General features: G+C 48.9%; 1 protein-coding gene across 1 annotated transcript in view; it reads right to left on the bottom strand.

Annotated features, from left to right (window-relative positions):
- Positions 1 to 312: 312 nt before the first annotated feature.
- LOC144098831 (protein Wnt-5b-like) overlaps positions 313 to 14,786 on the bottom strand; it is an 80,813-nt gene continuing 66,339 nt past the window's right edge. The window contains exons 5-6 of the mRNA XM_077631727.1: positions 4,619 to 4,880; positions 313 to 3,425 (exon numbers count right to left, since the gene is read on the bottom strand). Of these exons, the coding sequence (XP_077487853.1) occupies positions 3,229 to 3,425; positions 4,619 to 4,880 (459 nt within the window). The 3' untranslated portion in view covers positions 313 to 3,228. The remainder of the gene's footprint in view (positions 3,426 to 4,618; positions 4,881 to 14,786) is intronic.

Raw genomic sequence — 14,786 nt, 5'->3', positions numbered from 1 at the left:
TCAAGTGGAAAATAAAATTAATTAATTAATTCATTTGTTCATTCATTCATTCATTCAAAAATATCTCGGAAGAGTTCAATATAGCCAATAATTCTGAATAACCGGGTTAGTTCTACCGCACATGCTTTTCACTAACATGCTCATCGCCTCAAGAGAGCAGGGTCTCACAAGTGACATATACCTACGGACATGGGGGCGGGGGGATTTGGTAAGGCCAGCAGGTTCAAAGAAATTCACGGCACAAATAAATGTCCCTGCTTTTTACAGGAACAGACAAAAGAAAATTCTGCCCGAGAGATGAGCACGGTGTCGTATATATCCACATGAACTTTATTTACAAAATACAGTATAGCGCAAAGCACTCCATAGGAAATGTACACGAGATAAAAAGGAAGCCTTGTGGCTGGGAAGATCGCGCTCAGGGATGTGAAAGCTTTCGGTTCGTGGCCTTGCCGCTGTTTATCATGTGCTCGACCATGCATACTGGATGCCTCACGAAGCAGTGTTCAACGCGTGCCAGCAACCAGCACAGCCATTAAAATATTGTATTCGGTTCTAAGACGGGGGGCTATGCTTCTCGATAGCAATTGCATCGTGCAGGCGTATACTTCAAGGAATTCCTACGCAACGGTTTCTAAGAACTAAATTGTGTTCGCTAGAAATGTTGAGGGTGTGTGAATCCTAATCACCTGAGAAATTTATTCAAGTGATAAAATCAAACATGAATGAAGAGAAGACTAAGGGTGCGTTTTATTTAATTTTAGTGTCTGCGTGTGCAACTACAAGCAATAATCGCCCACTTACAGGTCAAAGCTTTGAGTACATGGTCCACTGTAAAATTACATGTTTTGATACACAAGCATGTCAGCTTAATGAGTTCTTATAGAAATTCCAAGATGCGCCCATGCGTATATTCTTCTCACGGAGGCTGAGTGCACCTTCTTTTTGAATTGGTAACTGGTATAGGTTGTTTCCAGCTGCATTCATGGCGGCGACGATTCAACACGAAACTATAGGCACGTGCAACGCCACCAGCGAACTCGGTTCTCGGCGCTACGAATGCGCGGAGTTCTCCAGTGGACGTGTGTTCGCAACAAGTACACGTACCCTCGCCGCCAAGCAATCCAAGCAGAGGACGGTCAGCTTCACCGGTTATGGGCGTACCCTACTCCCTCTCTCCATCTTTCTCACACTCTCACTCCAGTGCCTGAGATGTGCCGCGCTGAGAACCCTATGTCGTCAGGAGCGTCCAGGGTGTATACTGGGGTGTACCTGTTCGCCTTTATACCTCTCTGTTCGACGCTAGGAAGTTACTGGGCCACAACTTCTGCGTAATGTGTACCGGCAGCGTTACGCTTGTCCCCTTCGCCGATGACTTCAACGTTAACCTTGTGACAACAAGGATGTTCTCTGTGTGATACGTCACCATTGTGCTCGGAGACGCAAAGCTGTGTGATCGATCCAGCCCGTCTAGAAACTTCGATACAGTGCCGGGGTGCTTGGTGCGGTGGTCTGTTGGGATCATACTTATTTTATTTATTTACTCAAGGCGCCAACAGGCATAACTATGGGGGAAGATGTACAGAAAAGGTGACATAAGTAATGTTCTGAGAAACGTCGGTTGTATGTTGTCTCGCCGGCACGGGGTCAATATTCTGTCGGTGTAGGTCATGCTCACATGAACGTTAGGTTGCCAGACCTTGTTAAAGGTGAGCGAAGCAGGCACGGGTAGTTTCTGTCCAGAAATATGACACATAAGAAGTGGGGACTAACTATCACCGCTGATCTGATCAGCAGTCTGCGGGCAACAGTCTCCGATGTTTTCGTTTTCCTTTTTTTTTCCCCTTCAGCTCTCCTGTGCCCTAAAAGCATGACCCCATGCGAACGCACTGTCGCTAAAGAAACAAGCGACTTGAAATACTCTAGCGAGTTATCTAGAAGCTAGTCCCTTCCCGAATCGAGGCCACGCAGCTCAGATTATCCAAAGAGTAATCAAACGGCTACCCAGCTTTGAGCACGTGTCCACGTGTCACCAAGCATCAAGCGTAATTCTGGCTGCCAGCCGCTGTCTACGAGCTTCTGCACATGCCAGTGGCAGCAGCTACTAATACTGACTAGCAGGCTATAGGTATATTGGTATTTCCGGCGAATGCAAAGATACTAAAGAGATGCATTTTTCCCCTGCAGCTATCGTTCTCTACAAACTATCAAAGTGCAAATCAGTCGCACGACTATGCATTCTCCTACATTTAGGAGTAAATGAAGTGGTTTTCAAACATGTGCCTGTACATATCGCTGGCTGCACATCGCGCTAGAGCACATTGATCAAAAAGCACCCATAGAACAACAACGGCGCTAGACTGTGACCACAGAGAGTATAGCGTGAGGAAAATCGTAGGAAAGAATAAATAATATGTGAGATAAAAACCAGATGATTCACATTATGTTTTCAACAATGATAAACAAAAGCACGTCGTTTTCTGACACGAGCACAATGAATACATGCCCGTGACAACTGGTCGGCCGAAGCATTCGCGTGATGTCATAATCTTGAACAAGGCGTCGTAGAAGACTTGCTTTTCTGGAAAAAAAAAAAGAAAATCGTACCAAGACGGCGCATCTACTGACGGTTGCCTCCTTTTTTTTTTTCTTGGAAAACATCGTGCACGATCCGTCGATAGTCTGCAGATAGGCAGACAGACACAAGACAAGGATAAATTCACAACTACAACATGCATGCAATAATATCGCACCCCTGTGCAATGGGTTCGCCACCTCACTACTTGTCGGCGTCATGATCCGCTGGTGCAAAGTCAGAAGTCAAAAATGATCCAGTTCACCGGCACCGATCACTACTGAGGAACCCTAGCTCGTGCTAATAGTCACAAGTATCCTGTGTTGACGCAGGTGCGATCCCTTTGTGACCCATTGCCTTGGCTTCGTTTGTTTTTACCGTGGAGGAAGCAGTCCTTCGCTATTCCGAAACCAAAGGAGCATCAGTGCAAACACAAGAGGATTCTTGGCCACGCCACTTTGGTCTCATCATGCGCACCAGGAACACTTATGTCGAAGCAGCGAGAAGAAAAAAAAAATGTGCAGGGAGTCGGAGCTGTTTGTTGACCTTGTACTCCTTTTAGAGAAGCCCGCGGAAGCTGTCACGCTGTGTTCGGCGCAAGTTCAGCTTTGCTGGCGCGAACCACGGGAGAGTCGCTGAGGGAGGGTGGCCCCCTATTTGCAGGTCTGCGCGTCGATGACGCTCACGCACGTCTTGCACTCGACGTAGCAGCACCAATGGAACTTGCACTTGCAGCGCTCGCGCAGCTTCAGCTTGTGGCTGTTGTAGCCTCGGCCGCAGCACATGAGCCCGCAGCCGTCCGTGAACGACGAGGTCTTGTTGCAGCGCCGCCCGACGGTGCCCAGGGAACCTGCGTAAAACATGATCATTTTTTTTTTAATTTGGAGTCGAGAACTGTGGCATTACGCGGGCTATAGAAAACAAGTGTAATGACGCTAGTTGAAACAGGAGCGGAGAAATAAAGGAGTAGTCCTGCTTGCTGCTGTTGCAACTGCTGTTATTTGTTTGTGTTGTTGCTAAACCTGCCGCTTATTGTCAGTCATTGATGTGTTATCTCGGTTAAGCGTGCCATCTATGTAGGGATGACAGTTAAGCAGCAGGTAGAAATTGCGTTTCTGATAGCAGAATTACCTTTTCCTTGCTTACTGTGCCTGTTGTACTTATTGCTATATTTACTCGCCTAATGAATTCAGTTTTTCCGCCAAAACACCTCTAGAAGTTTGAGGAGGGTGCCTTCATTTGCGGGGTAAAGTATTCAGGAAAATATTGAAGCGGTAAAAATTGAACAAGAAGTAGTGTGTTTTAGCAGACTCTTCATCTGGTAGGACTGTCCTTCGAAATAAATTTAAAAAACCTTCTCAGAACGGCTTCTGTGCGCGAGAGCATAATCAATAAATTTTATTTTACAGTCGCGCGTATAATTCTCGCCGCAGCCCATAATTATGTCCAAAGAGATCACAACTATAGCTCACCCTAGCATAGCTCATAGCATTCGTCACGCAGCTCAACCACAAATTGGCGCAATCCTTAATATGACAGATCGAACAGAAACATCCTTTCTCACTGGGTGTGGTTTCTACTATAGTTCTTGGCTTCCTCGTAGAAGATAAATGTGCTCGCTACTTCCAAAAAACTATGATTAAGCCTGTTTGACTAATGAACAGCAATTTTCCAGTTAGGACGAGTAAAAAATTAGTCCAATATCGTTTTAACGAAACTGTTAATAACGAAATAACGGATATAACGAACGAATGACTATTTAACTTTGGAGCTCGGTCAACACGGGCTATAACGAAGCTACGGCTATAACGAAGTAATCGCCGGGTCGCTAGTCGATTTTGGTCGAGATTCATTTTTTTTCTAAACCACATCAAGGCGTGGACAAAAGAGATGATATAGAAAGGGGAATCTCAAGGTACATGACACGCAGCGTCGCTCATTGGGTTAAATAATGTAATGGAATCATCCATGTGCAGTATAATAACGATCGTCCAGGTCTCCAGGTCCATTTTTCTGTATTCGACCCCCGCACTTGATGCTTACCGAGCGTCTCGTTGTAGACGCAGTAGTCGGGCGACTCGTGCAGGTAGACGAGGTCCTCGAGCGTGGGCACGTTGAACCGCCGGTGGCGCACCTGCAGTTTTCCGCGCCGGTTGAGCTTGACCTCGGTGGCGCTGTCGTACTTGTCCTTGAGGTGGTCTCCCACCTCGCGGAAGGGGGCCAGCTGCTTCCAGCAGGTCACCAGCGAACACGAGCCGGACACGCCGTGGCACTTGCACGTGAGCCGCATCTTGCGGATCACCGCCTGGCCAGGGAGAGCAGAACAGCGCGCGGGTCACGTGATCGGCACCAGGCAGTAGAGGCCAGCTAGACTTGGATCGCGTTCAAAATGGGTTACGAGGCGTAGCTAGCGCCAATAGCGCACAACGGCGCCCTTTAGCGTTCAACAGCACCAACAACACCGACGATAGGCGCAACTATTGGCGGAGATTTCCAGTTTCTAGTCCTAGAGTCTGGAAGAAGAGAGCCCGGTATGAACTTTAATTCGAATATCCCGTAATACCCTTACTCACACTTCCGATGAATAGAGTTGTTCTACTAGTTTGTATTCGTAACTGAACACGCGGAGGACCACACCCAAGGTCAGTGATCTTCTGGGGTGGAAAATCTTAAATTCCGTGCATTGACAGAAAAACTATGGGTAGTGGAGCGACAACATTATATTTCATATTTGTCGCAGCTTCTGTTACCGCCATATTCAGACTAGTAGTAGACCATACGCAGTAGCGTTATATGCGCAGTCCATATGCATATGATATATGCATTTGGATATATCATTTTCTTCTCGTTTTTACTTTGGATTCTCTATCTAGGTTGCTCACAACGCGGTGGGCAGGTTGTGATGACGTCGCAAGGTCACATGACCTCTCTCCAGCAATCATTAATTAAAGTGCCACCTGCTGCGGTGGGCAGGGTTGCTCGCATTCCGGTGGCCAGGTTGTGATGACGTTCAGAGTCACGTGACCACTCTCGACCACTCAGGGAACTTCGTCTCGAACATGCGCGGGCTTTTGGTGTGACAACTCTGATGCTATGGTATTAAAAAAGTCTGCAATAATTAGCGGGAATCCTCTCTCGTAGCAATGGCCACCGTGCCGCCCCATCTTGCCTCGCTTGAGTTTCGTGCTGCACAGGTTTGCGCCTGTTCACCCTTTTTGCTCTTTCCTACTACTCAAGCTGTTGCACTGCCTTCTTTTCTTTTTCAGCAGCCAGCGCCGTTTTGTTACCACATTTGTGGAAACTTTTTCTCGCCAGTGCATGTCGTGCGCTTCGCCTCGGTGACCCAACGTCATCAAGAAGTTGGCTTTCCCTCGCTACTCGTAAGCCTATACTCCGTTTCATACTTAGCTGTCTACGCAGCCAAGGCTACGGTGCCTGTTTGCGATCCTCGTCCGCATCATAATATAGTGCGTCAAAAATAAAAATAGAAATGAATTGACAAGCAAAGTGAACAGTAGTTGATATTATAGTAGACCGATGGAAGTGTTTTATTTTGCAAATAGATTGATTTTTCTTTTATGTTTTCCAGAACCGAGTGACGCAGATTTTTCGTTTTCTCAGGCGCCGGCTGTATCAGGTTTTCGCAGCTGAGCCGGCAGGTCTGTTTGTGAAAATGGCGTCGCTGTCACCTGCTCGCTTGTTTTCTTCCCCCGCTTCGACTTCGAAAACATCTCCTGTTCGCCTCTTTTCCAAGGTGAAGTCTCCAAAGTTTTCTAAAGACTGCAAGGCGGTGATAGTTAATGTCTACGCAAGCATAAGGAAGCTCCACCCCGAGAAGACTGTGCGTGACGTTCTCGCAATTGTGGGCGAGATGACCGGAGTGAGCCCTCGGACAGTTGTGAGGTTTAAGAAAGAAGGTCTTTCTGGCGGAGTAAAATAATTGAAGCCACACTGAATTCTATCACCCCACAATTAATGATTCATTGTGTGCAGCATGCGAAAAAATCCGTGAACACCGAAAAACAGCGCCTCTCAGCACGTCCGTTGCCAACTCTCACTTCACTTTCGTTTCCCTGCGGAAAAAGTTAACAGCACGCTTCTTATTAAAGAAGTCATTTCATTTTGATAACAAAAAAGGCCACGTATATATGGCTCGCATTTAGACTTTCTATCTAGAGATTCGCCGAAAAAAGATAAAAAAAAGAACAAACCTACGCTGAGGATCGAACCTGGGCCCCCTCACAAAATGAACAAACATGCCCGCGCTTCGTACCACTCAGCCACGACGCGAGGCGGAGTGACACATTTTGTTAGTTTTTTTTTGACGGACTACTTCCGTACCTTTGGCTGTGTAGACAGCTATCTATGAAACGGAGTATAGTGAGCGAGCTAGCTGCAGGTATCTCAAAGTGCGAAAAAGGATCGTGCTGCCTTCGTAGCTTGGTTTCAAATATAACGCGAGGTGCGTTCTGAAGCAGATGACTTAAAACTCTATATTCGTGCAAATAAGGTAATATTGCTTTCAACAACAGTCAGTACCACGACTAATCAGATAGAAGCATTCGGGCGCGTTGTTGCTATAGCCGCAGCTCTTGACGTGCTATTACAGCTTGCATGAATGAAGGGGAGCCACCGTTTGAATGACTTAGCAGAACTTCGTTTTTTACCAGATTCTACCTTTCAACAAAATTCATGCGATTAAATTAATGCATTCCCATCATTCTATCATTCCTGCCGATGACCACAAAGACAACCGGCATCAAGAAATGTGGCTCCTAACGCACAACTGAGAGAAAAAGACAGATGTCCACGATTTTTTCCTGAGATCACGGAAGCCTAAGCGGCTTAACCATACCATAACCATGATTCACCCTCCGAAATAATGCAGTCTCATGGTATCCCCCGCCTTGAGTGTCGTCGAAAAGGTACCGTTTAGATTTTCTTTCCCTCTAGCTCAAACGTAAGTTGGGACTTGAACCGTCATATCTTTTCCCTCAGCCCGCAAGAAGCACACGCCACTATCGCACCAGCCTATTAGCACCATACTTGGCACGCACAAATGTGTTCAAATTTTCTTTTTTTTCCGCGCACAATAGTGGACTGGAACTCTCTGCCCCCCACGGACCAACATTGACATATTTGACATGAGCCATGCTTTGTAACTGTATGCATGTTTTTTCTTCTTTTTTTGTAAACTGCAAGTTGCTATGTGATTTTTCTGATTCACTCATTCTGTACAGTGTCCGTCCTGCTTGGACCTAACCATTGTCTGAAGTATGTACACAAATAAAAAAATATAATAGCCACAGCGCCACAAAACGAATAATAGAAGATGCGCCAAGATTCCATAGTGGAGCTCTTGAAATAAGCACCTGAGTCAAGATCTGTCGTGCTAGGAGTTCCACCCAGGAGTCTTCTGCTACTGTAGGCTGCGTAGTTGCACATCGGCAATTTGTACGCACTTGTCAACATCTCCGCAATTATTGCAGGTCTCTCTCACCCTCGCAAAAAGAGCCACCACGCATACGCAAGCGCTCATCCTCGACGGAGGGCGACATCATATTCGCCCCCTTCTTCAGCTTGCAGAAAGGGACGCCGTCGAGCGCCGCACATCCCCTACGCGTCTTCTCCCTTTGTTAAACGGAACGCGCGAAAAAAAAAAAGCCGACGAAGCGGCGCAAGAAGACACCTGTCCACGTGACAGATCGGCCGTACACACACGCTGAGCATTGTTCGCTCGCCAGTTCGTGCGGAGCCCATCGGCCGCGGAGCACGCCGCGCGGACCTGCCGTAATGGCGTGCTCCCGACGAGTCCATTTACGGCGCCTCTTCACCGGACGGCTTCGCCTCACGCCGCTCTCCGCCGCCGAGCGGCGCGCGTGATGGATGGCGGTGGGAGGCAAACGGGGCAGTCGATTATCGCCGACTAACATCGGAGCGTTGTAATGAGGAGGGTGCGGGGTCAGAGAAACAGCCCGCGGACTATGGCTGAGCAAGAGTGCCGAGTTGTGCGTGCTTTGAAATGTCCGTTGAGCACTGAGCTGAGAAATCGTTTCGATTCGCAAAAGGAAGCAGTGTTAAAGATTCTTCAATGCTAGGGCAGGTAAGGGCAGAACACACCTATCTGACTACAAATGCGCTTAGTTTGTAAATATATTTACGTTGCATTTAGGCTGGAATTCGCTTGTACAATAAAGCAGCAGCATTACGTCTATTATGGCCTGCTTTCCTCCTTGACGAACCGTGTAGTTAGGAATCGACAAATACTTGAAATTTAGTAAATGGGAGCCAGAGGGAATTTGGATGGTGTGCCGGAGAAGTAGTCACATGCTGCTGAACTCTGCGTAAACAAAATTCGCTGAGGTAAGATTTTTTTTTTCTCGCATCCCAGCGATTTTAGTTTCTCTACGCACTTTAAGAGCGGTATGCTCGCATGAAGTGGCAGAGGCGTGGCTATTTCATAACAGTGAGTGTCAAGATAAAACTTCACTCTGACATCATCATCATCAGCCTGACTACACCCCCTGCAGGGCAAAGGCCTCTCCCATTTCTCTCCAATTAACCCGGTCCTTTGCCATGAGAACCGGCCGATGCCATTGGCTGGAACGGGGTGCTTTGACGGGAAAAAGTCTTTTCTTGACTTGTATGCGACTGTAGTTAACTGAAACAAAAAGAAAAACACTTCCGGTCTTATTTGTACGCTTTTTTTTTTTTTTTGCTGCGAACATCAAGGATTTTGCATTGAACTATATCATGCTGGCCAGAGGATCCTACAGTCGGACGGAACTCATGAAGGAAGCGGCTTTTCCTTGTCGAAGGACCCCTTTTCAGCCAATGGCGTCGGCCGATTCTGGTGGCCCTGCTAGCATGACAATGCAGGGCGTGGCAGATGAAAGGGAATAGTCCCCTCCCTGCATTGTCGTGCCGCACACTAGGCCGCTCCCGTGCCTCTCCTTGTCGTGACGCTAGCAAGGTCATGAGAATCGGCCGACGCCATTGGCTGGAAGGGGTCCTTTGACGGGGAAAAGCTGCTTCGTTTCTTGAATTGTATCCGACTATAGTGCCTACTGTATGCAATAATGTCCTGCCATCACAATCAATAGACTATGTGGCTTTGAAACATTACAGGGCTTTTCTACTTTTCGGCTCAGCTATTGAGTGAGGACCTCCGATCTGCGATTGGGCGCCTTTATTAAAGAAGCACTGCCGAGTGAAAACATTTCTTTGCTGACCGCGTTAAGCAACTTGAACACACCAAACATGAATCTTGGGCATTCAGGTAATCGTCACGCAGAGGGTTTCGTCATTCTCATGCAGTTCGCATCGTCACTCGATTCATGCGTCACTTCAGCAGACCACTACCAGCAAAACAAAGAGATGTGAACAAGACAGCTGAAACACGAAGAGCAAAATGAGAAGATCATGGCTGGGGAAGCGCAATACTATAGCGCAGGTTAAAGTCCCTTTCGAAGATGCCAAGATTGTCATTTAGGAGCGTTGATCAGCCTCACTTGTATTCGCTCTCGAGGAGCTAATGTGTTTATGTTCTGGAATTTAAGTTCTCTTGTCAGCTTTCATTGCTTCCCATGTCCGACGGCATTAAGTTGAAATGCCGGAGAATCCCGACCCACTGCATACTGCCGAGGCAGCCTAGTTGCCGCGAAGTTTGCTTCGTCAACATTTCGCGCAAGCGTGTCGTCCGGAGCCCTCCACTACCGCACCTCTCTCTTCCTTTCTTCTTTCACTCCCTCCTTTATCCCTTCCCTTACGGCACGGTTCAGGTGTCCATCAATATATTGGACAGATACTGCCCCATTTCCTTTCCCCCAAATTTTAAGCGTGTCCCTTATCGCTCGCTGCCTGCTTGGTTGTCATTCCCCAGCAATCAACGCTCGGAGGCGCAAGCTTTCAAGGGTATCCCTACCAAAATGAGAGCAGGTTTGGCGCAGATGTCTTTCGCGCTTTTGTTTGCCAAGTTGCTCACAAAATGGGCCATCGCGCGCAGCAGGTACTAAAATCAATCTAATAACGCCCAACTGTAATGACAAAACCACCCCGCTCAATGCGCACTTTTCGATGCCTACATTGTCGACATGTGCCTTCACTGTTCTCCGCACCTAGAGTTTGCGCACTCCACGCAAAAGAAGTAGCAACGGCTGAAGGCTAAGGCACAACAGCTAAGTACCCTTCCGTGCTCCTCGGCGCCGTACAGCAGCGGCTCCTACCGCCGGCGCCTGCCACTCAGCCCTCCCCGAGCTAGATGGATGGCTGAGCGCCTCCGATCTTCTCGGTTGCATCACATGTTTCGGGAACCAGCCCGCATCCACACGCCTGGTCAGCCCCGCGTAGCGAGGGGTTGCGCGACGGCAAAGCCGGTCGGTCGGGGCTCTTTCACCTGAGCAACAACGCCCGTCGCTCCCGCAGCTCGGAGTCGCGCTCCGTCCGAGCGCCCTGCTGTACACGACGGGCACGCTGACAACGGCTCATTAGCGTGCCAAGCACGGATCGAGGGCCTTCTGGGCCGTGTGCTCGGCGTGCCCGGGTAGAGGACCCGACATGCGCCAGAGTATACCCTCGCTTTTTTTCTTTCCTTCTTTTTTCTTTATCCCGTTCGTTCGTTTTTATAGGGCGGAAATACGTATATGCATATAAGAGGCCCCACCGGCGACTCGTCTAGAGCGCCCCGCTCTCCCGAGTGCCAGTGCACTTCCTCGATGCTGCGTTCTGGCGCTTTCGACGTGTGTGCGTTAGTGCGCGCTCGAAGCTATGCAAATGCGCGCCCGTGCTCACGAGAGAGCGTTTGCTCGAGGGGATCGTGACGGCCAGTGAGTTTGGAAGAGTGCAATTGGCATCGTTGGTGTGTGCTCGAGTATGGATGTAGATGAGTGAGGTCGGTCAGGAGAGGTCCACTTTATACAGATCTGCACGTCTGTCGAGATCTCCGTGCTCGAGTGAGAACTGTACAAGTAGGCAGGTGGGGGGGGGGGGGGGGGGGGGGGGGGGGGGGATAAAAAAAGCTAAATGATGGAACACGAAAGCGATTTTCGAGAGGTGATCACGCGCCATCGCATCGGCGGTGGCGATTTCCGAGCGATGTATGCGTGCCTTTCCGTGAGAGCGAAGTGCTGGGATATGGCGGTTACAGAGAAGACACCGATGCCGCAGCCTGATGAACTCTGGCAGAGTGTTAGGCAGGAAAAGCTATCCGGCAGAATCAGAAGCGGTTGTTTCTGAATATATTAAGCGACAGCAAGCTTGTAGTCAACTAAAAGTAAGTTTGTTTAAAAAAGAAATAATGAGAACGACAGTGTGGCACGAACTTGCAGAAATGATGGGAAGCAAATGCACGTTTCTATAATTATTCAGTTAATTATTTAATTAATAATTAATTTGGTTTTCACACCGGTTTTCACTTCGGTTTCATTTCGAGGCTCCGTTTTCAAGGCCAAGCAAGCTTCAGACAAAGATTTGTGAAACCAGACTTAAGCTCCGCCTTAAGGGGTTATGACCGAATAGGTTAAAGCCCATACATGCGGAATTGGTCATTCTCTATTTTACAATCAGAGACGCTGGGAGTCCTAATACCACTCCAGGCGCAGTGTTGCAGAGGTTAGCCACTGCCATGCGGTATAGCAGGTGCTGCTACGGGCGGGGCTTGCGAGACTCAGGTTGCTTTTCCCAGGCGAACTGACCAATACCACCGCCACCGCCTACCACCCCAGATTATCACCTTGGTACCACTGGTCATAATTGGTTACCTCAGGTCACACTTGGCCATGCTTGGTTTCATTGCGAAACCAGGCTTCAGGCAATTGCGATGAATAGCCACGTTGGGCTATGGGACACGCCGTTGTAAAGGATATCTGATTAATTTCGACCAGCGAGGATATTTCATGTGCACTTGCACCGCACAGAACAGTCATTTTCGCATTTAACCTCTATTGAAATGGGAGTGCCACGGCCAGGGTTCGGTCACGTGATCTTATACACATAGGCCGAAAGCCTTGACTACCGAGCCATCGCGGCCGGTAAACCACTAATTAGAAAGAGTATGTTTAATAGTCTTCAAATTTATGCTGATGCAATTATGCATTTCGTAAAGCATCCCAACATTCTCGTGCTTTTATTGCACTAGTATTTTACTGCCGCTGAGGGACGGCCTTCTATACATTGTGGTTATGAACCCTTTTGCATTTTGAGAAACTAGTGCAGTTAGCGGGAATCGCAGAGCCTCTCAGGGAAAATTTTCAGACTGAAGACGACGGTGTTGGATATGATCGAACAAACGCCCCGCGCGAAGACTGTGACTTCCAGAAAGTTTCCCAATGTCTTTATCTTGTCGTTTCTTTCTGCACAGCTAAAGTCACATTAGCGAGATCTTCCGGCCTTTATAGGTGTCGTGGTACGCCCTCCGTGAAGCTAAGTGACGTCAGCACTTCCGGAACGACGCGATCACCTGCCCGCCAATGACAATCACGGTTCGCCCTTCCGCAGGAAAGTACCGTTCAAGCTGCCAATTTCTCCACCCAGGGAGATCTAAAACTTTCGGAAGACATTTCTGCTTGTTCTTCACTCCTTTTTTTTTTCGGGGGGGTAGGGGGGGAGGTTCCTTTAACATAAGGCAGCTGAACATTTTTCTTTATCTGAAGTTCACGTACAGCGAGCCTGCAAAAAGCGGGTTGCAAAAAAAAATTGTGTAAAAAGAAAAACAACAAAACAGTGCGCCCATCTCGGAACGTGCACACCACTTCCGGTTCCGGGTTCCGTCGCAAGAGCGGCAATCTCGTCCTTTGTCAGGAAGGAAGTGTCAACGAGTGCCGGGCCGTACTCCTCAACGCTCGCGGAAGCCATTCGTTCACATCACCACCGACGAGTGAAAGGACCCGGAGTTCCAGGCTCCGCGCTATAGACATTCTCAGACCTCGGCGGTCTCTCCAAAACCGCGGCCCGAAACATCCGTACAGGTCAGCCCATTACGACAATGGCCGCGTATTCATGAGGCCCGTCCGTATATCCATCTAATACAAATCCACGACAAGGCGGAGATCGTCGTATTTCAGTTTTACACACTGTCGTCGACAAAGGAGAGTGTCTATACGACGCGGCTAGAAACGCCGACAGGGGGAAACTGCGAAGAAAAAGAAGGGGCTAAAATAAATGAAAGAAAGAAACCCGAACGTCTCCAGGACAGGACAGGCCAGGCCGCGGGCGTTGTTATGCAGATATGCGGGCCACAGGGTTATATATATACACACATATACACCACCGCTCGAGTTGAGAGGAAATAAGTAAAAGAGATGAAAACAGAGCCCCTTCAGAGCGCCAGCGTGGAGTAAGGCGAAGCGGACGGGTAGGTGGTGGGGTAGAGAGCTAACGCATGCCTTCGAAGCGTCATTTTTGTCCCACTATGAATCACGGACGGCGCGGCGTGTCCCGCGGCAATCCTCCAGCTTCAGGCCCTCTCTCTCTTTCCCTCTCTCTCTCTCGCAAGCGCCGGCCGCGGTGCAGGCGAGCGCGCGAAGTAACGTCGAGGCGGCCTCAGCGGAGTCGTTGAACTCACCAGGCATTTGCAGTAAAGAATAAACGGTGCACGGCCGAGCTCCTGGACTAGAAGACCTCGTATACCCTTCGGTCTGTCACCTGCTCTCGGCGGATGGGAGGAGAGGAGAGAGCAGATCCTTCTCGCGTATGCATAGTATGCATGCATGCACGCACGAGTAGCGCCTTCACCTTTCTTTGTTTCTTTTCCAACTCGGGAAGATTCACGCCGCTGAGACGTTTAAACGCCTTCTTCGTCGCCTTTGGGTCGACGTTGATTGGCCGATCCGGCTCGGCTGATTGATGGCTCTGTCTCCGCCTGTACACACACACACACAGCGGCAGACGTCGTCGGCTCGAGACTTGGTTATATATACGCCGCACACTTCTGTAAGCGGGCCGGCTGCAAACGGTGAAAGCGCGCTAAGCGTTGCTTCTCATATACATTTTGCAGTCCCTCTCTCCGTTCAAACCGTTCACTCTGTAGCACCTTCGACGAGACCGGCACGGCCTCTCCGACCAAGTGTATACATAGTCAAAGGCAAGTTTGATACCCGTACATTTTACTCCCACACAACCAAGCGTCCTGGCTTGTACATGGCTTAGAACGGGTCTTGCCTGTCCTGTAGACACGCCATCGCCGATAAGCCGTTACGTTATTCTCCGGTCACAG

Source organism: Amblyomma americanum, chromosome 7 (assembly GCF_052857255.1).
Source record: "Amblyomma americanum isolate KBUSLIRL-KWMA chromosome 7, ASM5285725v1, whole genome shotgun sequence".
In the NCBI taxonomy this organism is placed as follows: Eukaryota; Metazoa; Arthropoda; class Arachnida; order Ixodida; family Ixodidae; genus Amblyomma; species Amblyomma americanum.
The sequence above is the reverse complement of the archived record's forward strand: the minus strand, read 5'-3'. Positions and strand labels throughout refer to the sequence as shown.